The sequence below is a fragment of the Lingula anatina genome, chromosome 6 (assembly GCF_051362555.1).
Source record: "Lingula anatina isolate TDL-2025a chromosome 6, LinAna3.0, whole genome shotgun sequence".
In the NCBI taxonomy this organism is placed as follows: Eukaryota; Metazoa; Brachiopoda; class Lingulata; order Lingulida; family Lingulidae; genus Lingula; species Lingula anatina.
In genome coordinates, this window is record NC_141772.1 from 20,329,475 (window position 1) to 20,342,959 (window position 13,485).

Sequence of the window (13,485 nt, forward strand, 5' to 3'; positions counted from 1 at the left end):
TTTGTCTTAACGGTGAATTGTTGAGGTTTCAATCCACTCGGTGAATTGCTTCGCAAATTGGACTTATTAGAGGTACTTACTGCTTTTAATCTGATCGATTGTGACTTTCCACGTAAAACAAACAAACAAACAAACAAACAAAAATAACTTCAATTTGTAAATTTAGATGCATTTTTTTATCATCTAAATACTATTTACCTTAGCTTTTCAAGAAAACTCTAAAAAGTTTGATGGGAGACACGTACCGAAGTGGCAGAAAATTCTAGGACGCTGGCATCTGAGAGACAAGTGTCTGATTTATTTCACGCGACAGTCACGGGTGTTTGTCTTCATTTTAAATGACTGGGACTCCAACAATTTCAGCAAACATCGTTGTACCATCTCTATGTCTTCTCCCATACATTTGGAATGCCATGTAACCTTGTGTCCTTTCAACCATTACGTGCAACCCTTAATGTAAACAAAAAGGGTGTTTTAATGAACTTCCAAATTACCAAGCACAGTGTGCCTCGCGTACTATGTGTTTAAGCAGTTCAAGGCTTGGAGATAAGAAAAAGTAAACAGAAACGCCAACGCGCGCGCGCTAAGCCGGTTTGAAACCCTTGGGAACGTGAAAGGCCGGACGCTACTTCTGAGCACAAGGAGTTGTGCGTGCTAGTGGAGCATTAAAATGCAGTTATGAAATACCTGTTAATGCGCGTTGACAGTTATATAAGCAAACAACTGCGTACCTGCATAGTGGCTCGTAGGCCCAGAGTTAAAGACAAGACAACGACAAATTCGAACGGATATCGTTATATTGCGCATTTTCGACCCGAACAGAACTACAAGAACAGACACGGATAGATTTGTAGTCACAATGCACGTAATGTACACCCTGAAGTTCTGAGAAACTAAGGAGAAAAAATAAACAATCAATGATAAGTCTGTTTCTGTGTAAATTCCAAGGACCCTCATAAATATACGGGGAATAATAAATATTGGATTAACGTCATAATTCAGCCAGCGATTTCACGTGGATCTGGAAATCATTATCACTGAATTAAAATTCACTTCAACAAATGTCGTTGGTATACACATTCAAACGCTTCTGGTCATTCCTGCGCTTGGACGAATTGGTCAGCGCTGCCCTGTCCGGAGACGATGACTGGGATTACAGCGAGGAACCCCACACCTCCAGACGCTCAGAAATTCTCCGCAAACACCCGGAAATCAAACGCCTGATGGGGTACGATCCCTTCATCGCGTACGTTCTAGCCTTCGAGGTTTCCCTGCAATTGTTTATGGCATGGTGCGTGCGGGATTCCCCGTGGTGGTTGGTGGTTCTCCTGGCCTACTGTGTTGGGGCGTTTGTGAACCATTCGTGTGGGACAGCTATCCATGAAATTGGCCATAATTTGGCCTTTGGACACTCAAGGCCTATTCTGAATAGACTACTGGGGATGTTTGCCAATTTACCGCTAGCGGTCCCTTTTTCTGTGACATACAAGAAATATCACTCCGATCATCACAGGTGAGTTTTTTTTCTTTTTCTTTTTTTTTTTTTTAACCCCCAATTGAAAGTTTTCTTATATTTAACTTTTGTTTTATAATTGAAATGTTTTGTAGGTATTCTTTCCTTGATACAGACTATCCCAGAAAACTTAAGTAGGCTTATACTCAAACCTATCTCTCACGAATTGTGATCTAATTGGAAAATAATCTGCTTTGTTGTGTAGAAAACAGATAATATTGCATTTTGAAAGGGATGTACACTGTACGTGTTCAGTCATATATCACTCAGTAGAATGAGAGCACGTGTGTTTGTATAAATTCCCAGCTTGGGCCACTTTGTCAAAATATTGCATCAATTCTATTTAGTTAACTTCACACGTAATGGCAATTAATTAAAGCCGGTTTTATTGGGAGCCGCACGCTCGTTTATGATTATGATTATGAGAGCGTTTATGAGAGCTGAAGAGGAGATATCTGCACTCACGTACATAATGTATATATGAAAATCAGACTAATAGGAATGACAAGCCGTGCTACGTGTTATTGCTACAGCATAGGGGCGTGCTACAAAAGGATGATTTATATATATGCTACACTATGATATTTTTATAAAGTGCCATTGAATTAATAGACAGCGTGTTTATATTAAGGCTGGTAATTTTTGATTAAAAAAATTGTAAGCAAAATGAGTGTTTGGAGACCGGTGTAACGTGACAGAGAGTCCCCCATAACAGAGAGTCCTCTTCCCATTCATTTGTACAGGTCAGCCTCGCCCTAGATTTTGACCCACTTAGGTCAGACTGACCCTAACCATTATAACTATATGGAGGGCCGGCTTTCTGTTACACGGACCCTTAGTTTCGTGACGCTGGGATGGAAAGAAGTGGTGAAGGGATAGTTTCCACATTCATTCTACTATAGATTATTTGCGACAACACGTTTAAAACGTCTTAACCCTTATGTCCCATTTTTTTCAGCAAAGCATTTATCAGTCGTCCTCAAAGTTTCCATGGTAACCAGATCATTACATCCCGTATAACTCTATCTCTGTGGCAATTGCTGCTTGTCAAAACGTTGAACGTTTTTACGTTCCTACTACTTAATACACTGGCTGCTCACGCATTTACTCTTTCTTATTCAATTTTATTAATTTAATCAATATATTTATTTTTTAATTCATTAATGTTGTTTTTGGTTTTGTTGTTGTTGTTGCTGCTGTGGTGTTGCTGTTGTTATTATCAGTAAATTGTTTGGGTTCTAGAAGAAGAAAACATAGTTTCCCAGTGCAAGCGATGCTAGTTTCTTCAAGGGCGCAATGTAGAATGCGTGTATTGGAATGGTAGTATTTTGGCTGGTAGTCAATGCATTCTCTGTACTGTTATTTGCGAGCTTAAGGCTTCGTTCACATGCAATGTCTATTTTCTAAATTCTATTTTCTAAATTCTATTTTCTATTCGCGCTATCTTATGATCACGGTCTGTGCCCTGAATATCCCGCCGCGTAATTACTGGCAGCGCGAGCCAGTTACTTATAGTAACTTATAGTAACTGGCTCGCGCTGCCAGTAATTACGCCGCGGGACATTAAGGGCACAGAGCGTGATCATAAGACATACCGCGAATAGAAAATAGAATTTAGAAAATAGACATTGCATGTGAACGAAGCCTTAGTCTAATGTTTGGCGAGTTTTGTAATCAAATACACACTTAGTGCATGGTTTAATGGGGATTATGTAAGATATGTTTGCTATTTAACCGATATGTTTATGTGCTCATCTGAGGTCGCTACTACCAGTGCCACGAGTTGAAAATGTTGCACTTTTTTCTTAATATAATTATTTGCTAAACAAATATTCATTCGAATGTTAACTGTTACTCAGTCAGCCGGTAATTATGTGGTGGGCTTTTCTTGATTCGCACAACGTTCAGAAATATAAGCAAATGGAAAATCTGTCTATGAGGTTTGCACAATTTTGTCGTTTGTATGTTACAATTTTGCCTGTAAGGTCAACTGTTTTCCAACACCGACGTAAATGTTAAGTTGCTCCTCAAAGATATTAATATTTTGACTCTCTGAGTTTTCCAAAATGATTATGATGGAAGAAATTTAAATATTCTACCCTCAAACAGAATAGAAAAATGAAAAATTGAAAAGTTTTTTAAAAGATATAACTAATAGATATAAGAGAAACAAAAGTCATTTTCAAATAAAAACCGGGATTCAGATGGAGTTTCTTGCTTCCTGACCACCTATCTATTCTAAATCATAAAAATTTGTTGGGAACTTTTTGAGATATTTCGTCCAGATGGAAACATCATCTTCTACGCTGCCGGAGGTAACTATAAGGGGGAACGTAAAAAGCAAATAAGATAAACGAAAAAATATCGGTAGTCCATCGCAGGACTCGTTTCAACCCCCCTCTCCCCCACCCCACCCCAAACTTCACCCCCACACAGAAAACTGACGGTTTTGTATTCTCATAGTAATATAGCAACTAATTCATTCGAAACTCGGCCCTGGGAATCATGATAGCGCTATAATATATATATACTCCACAGGGGATCAATAGGATTTATTGATTTCTAGCCGCAATCTGATCGATTGTGCAAACAAGGCAGCATGTTGGAGGACACTTCAAGCTTTCTGGAAAATGCGGGGGATAAGGAAGAACAATTCCCTTCTAATTTGAGTGCATTTTAAATGAAAGGCCCCATTGTAGTAATACCCGTAGAGGCATAATATGAGGATGGGATTTGTAACGAAAAATTACCAGCTCCAAATGATCTGATCGCATCTGTATGGGTTACTTGGATACATGTTTGTCTTGCTATTTACTCTGAAGCCTCTCTCACTCTCTCACTAATTCACCCGCTCACACACCCAAGCATATTCACACACACACACACACACACACACACACACACCAAAGCGGATCAAGGGGCAAAACAGTAGGCCTACAACAAGCGCACAGAAAGAAGTTTTTTTTCGTTGTTCCTTATGTATAATGGTAAAACTGTAGTAGCCATAGTCTAATTTTTGCCCGGCAAAGCAACCAAAGACATTTTAATTCAATAGCAAAATCCTGTAATATTATTATTATTATTATTATTATTATTATTATTATTATCACGCCTTGTTCTATCTGGCTTCCAGCACGTATACAAACCACAACAACTGTTAAATGGATGCTATAATGTTTTTAACGCGGAAACACGATGGCCTTCAGTACATGTTAACGTCGAATTGTTTGTATGCCAATCAGCCTTGCGCATCGGCTTTCACACATTCCGAGGTAACATTAAGGGGGCTATAATTAGTTTAAAAGCTACATTTGTATAAAAGTAAGCTTGATTAAAGCTGTGTATGCGCATAAAGAATAGATGAATGAAATCCAACTTGTGTCGCCATCTATTGACTGTGTAGACTAGGGAACGGGAGTCTTAAATTTTGGCAGTCGGAAAGGGCAAAAGATAACAGTGTAATAGGGGGCGAGCATACCAAACTAAAGAGTCAGCGAAGTTTACCAATACTGAGACTAATTATCTGCTCATTGTGTCAATATCATTTTATTACAGTGATTGTAATCCGATTAAGATTACACAGCACAAAGGCTATTGAAATGATATATAACTAAATGGAAAAAAACTAATTTCAATTTAAAACTAGTTTTTTTAAAGCATCGGCATGGCAATTCTTTATTACTTTACGACAAGTATATCACACAGCATGCCATCTTCAGGCTAACAAAAATTTACTCCATCATTCTACTTCTATGGTATTACAGATTTACTTTATTATTGGGTAATGAACAGTATTTATACTTATGATATACATGGTCGCCAAGCACCTATGGTGTTTAAGCTGAAACAAGGTTACCTTGTTTGTATATTTATTTATTTATTTATTTATTTATTTATTTGTACATTTAACATTAATTTATTCAATCCCCCAGTCACTTATTTATCTATTTATTATCAATTTATTTATTTATTCGATAATGGAGTCTTGTTTATATTATTTCAGGTACATGGGACACGAATGGATGGACGTGGACATCCCCACAAGACTGGAGAGCCGTCTCTTCCAACATCCCATCACCAAAATCATCTGGTTGTTCTTTCATCCGGCCATCCACGCGCTGCGACCCATGTATAAAAGCCCAAAGAACCTCACGAAGCTCGAAATCACAAACGTCCTCGTTCAGTGCTCGTGGAATCTCCTTATCTATCATTACCTCGGCGGGAAATCTCTTGCTTACCTGGCTTTGGGAACGCTCTTTGGGTTCGGTTGTCACCCATGTGCTGGTCACTTCATCTCAGAGCATTATCTGTTCCAAGGCACCCAGGCCACCCATTCCTATTATGGACCCATGAACGCCATACTGTTCAACGTTGGCTACCACGTCGAGCATCACGATTTCCCGTATATTCCCTACAGGAGACTTCCCCGCTTGAAGGAAATCGCTCCCGAGTACTATGCCGATTTGCCGTATCATACCTCCTGGTGTAAGGTTCTATGGGATTTCATATTCCAATCTCATATGGGACCAATGGCGCATGGGGTCGGCATGGAAGGGGGGTTTAAACCAGCCAACGAAAAGGATGAAAAAGTCAAAGAGAAATGCCCGGATTTTGCTGGATTTGTGAAACAAAATGGGCATAACCAGCCTTTTGTGAACGGGCATGATCAGCCCATTGCCTGCCGAACCAGAAAAGCCAAAGCTACTTTGACACACTAAACTGATCTGTTTTTCTATAAGCTTCTTGCTAACATTTACGTAATCCCCCCCCTTTTTTTTTTTTTTTGGGGGGGGGGGGGTAAATTAATAACTTGAGGTGGAGTGTGGGTTTGGGTATATTGATGGTAAAGAGGAGGTTTTATTAAGTAAATGTGCTTTTCTGGTCACGATTGTTTCTGTGGGTTATGGAAAATTAGAACCAGTAGAAAACACATGATGCGGGTACAGAACAATGCTTTTCTACCTATGTTAAACAGGCTGGTGCTGTTTTCATATACTGTAGTTTCTATGGTTTATGAAAATCGAAACTAGAACCCATAGAAATAACACACAAACACACGATTCAATTTACAGAATAATGTTCTCTGCCTATATGTTAAACAGGCTGTTGCCCATTGTAGAATATATATTAAAAACTGTCTAGCCTGTTGCTACATTTTCAGTTAATATTTATAATTCATATGAATCTTTTTTATATTCTATTCAATATGTACATTGTATATGTCAATTTTTTACATCTTGAGGACTGAGAGTTTTGTCATAAACGGATATTTTGTCGTAGTAAATGAATGGATTGAAAAAAAAAATTTTCTTTGACGGCAGACTTTGAGTCAGACGCCCTAAGTGTCTGAGTGCCCTTTCCAGTGAAATGCTGTCAGAGCTATTGGTAATTCACCTTCTTTTCTCTGATACATAGGATGTTGTTTTCAGGTTGAGGCAGTTGAAATATTTATATTTGTACACTTATTTCGCTTCAGGTTTGTTATGGACCAGTTGTAGAGATTTTATAGTCTTTGCTATTTTTTACATTCCACATATCTTTTCATTTTTCAATACAGTGGTTCATTAATTCCACTGAAAGTTTTCATTTTCTTACTTTCAAGTCACCTTTCGTCATTAAACGATATATTAAATTATTTCACTGTTTTGTGTTCTATAAACTATGCTATGCCGAGATGCCGATATTTCCGATCACCATATACTATTTATCACTGACTTTCCCAAAACAACCCACCATAATTCTGAAAGTCTATCCTCCATGTTAGCTATATAATGTTGATGTGTGCATTAATTTTTTACAGATTAATATACACAATCAATACTCAATAATTTGTATGAGACTCTTGGACATTAGGAATTACATTAGAAAATCAAGTCGACGTGCCAAAAACAGGTATACATCTCTTTCTGGATGGCTACGATATGTTGCACTGGCGAAAACTCGTTTCTTTACAGCTTATGAGGATTAATTACTTGTCATTCTTAGGTATGATTTTAACCAAAACCACATTATGTCTCCCTGTCTAAACCAACTTAAAAATATGACATACATTTGAAAAGAATAGGACAATTATTATTATTATTATTTATTTATTTATTTATTTTACCAGGCAATGTACCGTAGGCCTACTTGCTCTATCTGGCTCCCATCACGTATACAAACACCAACAACTGCTTTAAATGGATGCTATAATGTTTTAAACTCGAAATCACGATGGCTTTCAGTATATGTTAACGTCTACCTGTTTGTATGCCAATCAACCTTACGCATCGGCTGTCACGCATTCCGAGGTGACATTAAGGTCGCTATAATTAGTATAAAAACTAAATTAGGGTAGGCACAATTTTTTTCAGTTGTTTCAGATCATCACACGCTGTGGCATATGTGTGAAAAATGTTTCCACGGGCAGCCGCCGCATAACCGAATTTTAGAGTGAGGAACACGGTTGGATTTTATAATTATAGGCTACAGGTGCAAGCAGAATTAGCACGTGCTTAGCTAGTGCACCGCGGCTAGGGGGATACCGAGCTACCAGAGTAAAACAAAAACATATAAAAGGGAAAAGAGTTTTTAAAAATTGATAAAATGACTTTTTTGAAACAGATTGAACAAGAAAGAGAAAAAAGTGTGTTTGTGTGTTTGTGTGTGTGTGTGTGTGTGTGTGAGAGAGAGAGAGAGAGAGAAAGAGAGAGGACATATGTAGCGTTGGGAGTTTTTAAAATGTGTGATGGGCGCACCATGGTCCATGGGATAGCCTACTTAGGGCACCAAGTGACCTCAATCCGACGCGGTGATTGAATATTGTGTATATTGAGTATATTCCTCATGGCAATTTGTTCTCCCTTTGGTGAGAGCTGCTCAGCAATCCACTTTTCACCAATAAGCCGCCAATGTAATGTTTGTCGGTTAACATTATGACAAGTGTGACGTTTGGAATATTAAACGATTCAAAGCCTCCAGTTTAGTAATCATAGTGCTTGTGATTATGACACAGCAACAAAGACCACATCTATATTGAAATCATATTTAACCAGATGTAAAAATGTTTACGATCACGATGATTCACTACTGGTCCAGGAACCGTAAGAGTTTTAATGTAGGTTTTTTGGCGGCCATTTGCATATTGATTCTTTATAACTTTACATGTGTAACTCTCATTAGGGTCAGATGCCTCTGGTGTAAAAGCAGCAATAAACTTATCTTTTCTGTATATATTCATTTATCTTTTATTTACCTATTTGCACATTCAATATTCAGTTATTTACTCACTTATTTTAATGAATGATTTATTAGAATTAATTATATTGATAAATTAATTTATTTTTATTTGATAATCAAGTCTTGTGTTTATATTTTACTAGACACACGGGGTGTTAACTGCTTTGTGTACTACTTTGGGTTTTGTAGTTTAACTATTCGAAAGTCATTACCAAATCCTGATGCAATTTTCTCCCATTGGACAATGCAAGGGGCAATTATGAAAACAAAGCTTTTATACAACAGAATGGTTTCTCTATGTTGCTTAATATTTCTATCTAAAAATAAGGCAAAATCAAGACAGTGAGGTTATGCTTCTTTATTAAAGTCATATGCTGACCTACTTTCGAATTCCATGGAATTCATTAATGAAAATGCAGATATACAAAGGTAGTAATACATGTAGCTGTTTCCCCAACCGCCGAAGATACCACCTTTAATACCTTAACCTTGTCAAGGATAACGAGAGGACGGGAGTTACAGATCATATAATTTCACTATCCGTACCACAGATATTAACCCGTGTAACGTTTAACATCTTAATGTTTTTTGTTTGAGTGTGTGCATGTCCTCGTCAAAATCCTGGATTCCTCTTTGTAGATGTATCGTATTAAAGATGTCGTTTCTGGTTAAAATTCTTCTATCCATTCTTTTTTTGAAAGACTAGTTTTAGACAGTTTTAAAAGTTATTATTTAATCATACCGTAACATCTATTGGCTGTGGAGTAGAGGTGGCTTGTTTCTATCTCTCACCTTTTGCTGGGCATCCTAAAATGAAAAACCGAACACCTATTTGAACGGCTGTTCCATAAGGCATCAATATTGCAAAGGTAGATAGATAGATAGATAGATAGATGGTCAGATGGATGAACGAATAATTAAATCAGTATATAAAAGCTAATACAATGATGAATACATAAGGTGATACATATCAAATGAAAAATAAGGTGAAAATTTTTCACATCAATAATATACCCATACTGACCCATGAAATTAAATGTATTATAAATTTATTATTTGAGAGCTAATTAACATATGAATATATCAATGTTTGTTTTGATATCTCAATAAACAGATATATAAATGCTCTTGTATACCTGTCAATATAATTGTATGACACAAAGCGGCTGCCGCAACTAAAATGCTTATACATGTAAGTCGAAAAAACGTCCCGTTGTTGTACAAATCATGAAACTATTTCTCTCTCTCTCTCTCTCTCTCTCTCTCTCTCTCTCTCTCTATATATATATATATATATATATATATATATATATATATATATATATGATTACTCAACTCAAATTGTACTTTTCCTTAAAGGTGCATATGAACCGAGCATCGGTGGAGCGTGGATTCCACTTCTACTATTTTCTTATACAACTCAATAAAAGTCGACATGTCAAAGGATAAACTGGATAAATCACTGGATCAGCCATAAAAGAGCTTTAGACTGCCCTTTTCTTTAAATTTTTGGTCAGAAATTTACCCTACTTATGTGACCTACTTTTCTGCCCCATGTATATACAGCATAGAAAGCAAGCAGAAAAATCCGTTCAAAAATCATTTTCGGGTAATATTAAGCAATGCCTTTCAGTTATTCTCTGAGTTATACTATTTGAAACTATATGTTGGCATTTTGTTGGTTTTTGTGGCAAAAATTGACTTCATATGCATCTTTAAAGTGTTATATTATTATATTTATTAATTTATTTATTATGATGTCTATGTGAGATTTTTATGAGATTGTACAACTTACGTTTCTCATGTTTATTAATCCACATATACGTCTCCATTTCATCATTACTAAGGCAAAATTCCGTTGCCAAGATATTCTTTGTTCTCTTTTTCAGTCTGGAAGACAAGGAGGTTTTCCTTCCCCATATGGTGATCATACGGATGTTGTCGAAACTTGGACTCTTTTGGTACGTGATAAGGAAATTTTTATAGTCGGTCCTGACAAAATATAACGAATCAACAGCTGTTCCATCTGAAACAAAAGGTTAAAAATACAAATAAATAACTAATTACCAGCAAAGGTCAATTATATTGTGTCATGGGTACCCTATTGATTCGACAATGAAAACTATTGCTCAGGCGTGTTTTTTTAGGTATTTATGTTATGTAGGCCATATGTTATGTATGTTAGGTTGTGTTACGTTCTCAAACTTTTAAATCAAATTCACTGAAAAAGATGACGTATGAGACTGAGAGCTACACTGTCAAAGCAGAGTTTTAAAAACTCCCTAGTTTGTGTATTGTCTGAAAAGTGATTATGTGAAAAATAACGTGTTGGTTGATTGAATTATTACACATATACATCAAGAACACTATACTTATGGCGAGGACTTTTTCTCGATGCCATTTTTTTTCTTTTGCAAGGTTTCTTTTTTCCATGACACTGTCCATGACAATATTCACACTGCCCATGACAACTTTCATGAAGTTGGTATCATTTCTGATATTCTTACCAAGTATCCAGTTGTATTTGCCCACGGTGTCCGTTGGTACCAGATCACGAGTCCAATTAGAACACATGGTAAAGTTCAAAGTTCCCCTGAATAAAAAAAATGAGCAGATGAGTATATAAAGCAAAGAGTAAATGCATATATAAATCAATGAATAAATACAGAAATAAAAAATGAATGAATTAATAAATAGCTATATAGAGTAAATATATGAAGTGACTTGATGCATTGGTATATAAACAGACAGACAGACAGACAGACAGATGAGCACATAGACAGCTACAGTGCAAGTAGATACATATAAATTTCAAATAATGGACAAAGAAAAAAAGAAACCGTAGCTACATTTACCCGTATCGGAGATCAAATCCCCAGATCATGCTTCCATTTGATTGCGGGGTAAACGTGTTCGAGTAGTCTCTCCATATTTCAAGACCTGGAAATGGCCAGTAAATTTGGAGACCGTACCAACGTCCCTTTATCTGAAAATAAACACGAAACTGATTGTCAAGACATGTCCTTAATTATTGAGTTAGGCTGTTAAACAAACAATTAAAGCATCAAAGATCAAAACCTCCTCGGCTGAGGTACTAGTAATGATGTAACATAATATATGTTTACAGCCCGTGTTTTAATATTTACGATGTGTACTAATCACGAGAGACGGTATTTCATTAATATCTGGGACCACCTGCGTACTCATTTATTTATCATCTATTTATCTATATATTTTCATTTGTTTACTGAAATTATCCGTTAGTCTTTTACCTTTTGTTATAGTAGTTTAAGTAGCAACCATGCACGGTAACATTAGCCGATGATAGCGGCAATGCGTGCCTTGAAGGAGACTAGAAAATGTGCAAGAATACGCAAGAAGTGGGACTAAGCTTGAAAAGCTGAGGGTGACACAGAAACTTTTGTTTAAGAAAGTAATTAAAAGAATCGTTGTGCAGTAGACTAACTTAGCAAAGCGTAAGGCCACACTGATTAAATTTCATGGATGACATCCGAGCGCGCATTAATTTTAGTCTGTCTTCAAAAAAGATGTTAGAATTAAAAAATCACTTCCTTGGAACTACGGAACTGACTGCTGTCACCGTCTGCGCTCATTCAAAGTGCCGCGAAAACTTGGATTGTTGCAAAACTCGTTTATTTTCTCCTGCAAAAAATTTGCTGAATTTGTCGTAAAATAAATCTTCTACACATGCATATTGCCGCCAAAAGTGGATTGCGGGTATCTCGGATTACCCCTGTTGTCGTCAAAATGCATAACCATAAAAGTTCAAAAGAAAACAGGGTGCGTGATTGTAGATTGGTATACAATTAACGTTGGCAAGGTAGATATAACGATTACTCAACTACAGACTGGCGGCAGCAGCGAACGACTATAGATCGTTCAGACAACTTCAAAGACGTATTATCCAGAGCGGCTTACACACGCTTCTTTTGCAACGACTAGAGAAAAGCGAAGGGGAGTTGAGGAATGTGGTGGCCTTAAAGGTGGCCGGTCTACTCGCCAGTTCGGTTCCTTTTTCCTGGGCTGAAGTGAACCAAACTTCAACAACTGCAGTTTGATGCAGTGAGAAAAAGCAGATGACTTCTGACTCTTCACAGTCTCAAGAGTGTTCTCAGCACGAAATATGACTTGCTGTTTGTTTGATACACTGTGCCCTGTGGTTCAGTTTGCGTTTCCAGCTGTGTTTACTTTACTTTAGCAGCACTTTTTGCTTGACTTTTTATTTCGCCCTCTAGCATTTGTTTCCGGGTCTCCAAAGGACGTTATCCATAAAATTAAATCAGTGTGGCCTAAAGGGGAAAGGGAATAGCGCAGCCGTGGTTGACTTTCCTCAGCTTTGATTCAATACCGCATTCGAGAGTCCCTGCAACCGAGGTAAAATCCCTGCTTTCCACCAATATTAAGCAAAAGAATTCGCACAGACCTACTACACTTTGCTTTTTCCATAATAAGAATTACATACCCTTTGTGGGTAAAATTTCTTGAGAGTTCTTGGACCCTTACACGACTGCGTTGCACTGGATTTTACACAGCAGACGACCAAGGCAATGAGGAAGACTACTTTCATGGTGCAGAAATGCGGCAACTTTCGGGTGCGATTTTATTCACATAGGTGGCATAATGATATTAGCATGTACTTAGTCAATGGCAGCGGGCAAATTGGACGTTAGTATTTTATTAATGTCCCTTAATAAGATTTATTCAGTAGCGGGTCACATACCTTAAAAGTAAAT

General features: G+C 37.1%; 2 protein-coding genes across 2 annotated transcripts; one reads left to right on the top strand and one right to left on the bottom strand.

Moving 5' to 3' along the window:
* Positions 1-615: 615 nt before the first annotated feature.
* Positions 616-7,193, top strand: LOC106160143 (sphingolipid delta(4)-desaturase DES1). The gene is made up of 2 exons (XM_013536660.3): positions 616-1,513; positions 5,517-7,193. Exons 1-2 carry the CDS (start codon positions 1,062-1,064, stop codon positions 6,229-6,231), a joined length of 1,167 nt encoding a protein of 388 aa, XP_013392114.2. The 5' UTR covers positions 616-1,061; the 3' UTR covers positions 6,232-7,193.
* A 1,896-nt stretch (positions 7,194-9,089) lies between these two features.
* Positions 9,090-13,355, bottom strand: LOC106160146 (uncharacterized). Its single transcript, XM_013536662.2, has 5 exons — positions 13,215-13,355; positions 11,587-11,717; positions 11,239-11,324; positions 10,527-10,757; positions 9,090-9,538 (listed from the first exon to the last, which is right to left on the bottom strand). Exons 1-5 carry the CDS (start codon positions 13,317-13,319, stop codon positions 9,513-9,515), a joined length of 579 nt encoding a protein of 192 aa, XP_013392116.2. The 5' UTR covers positions 13,320-13,355; the 3' UTR covers positions 9,090-9,512.
* Positions 13,356-13,485: the final 130 nt, after the last annotated feature.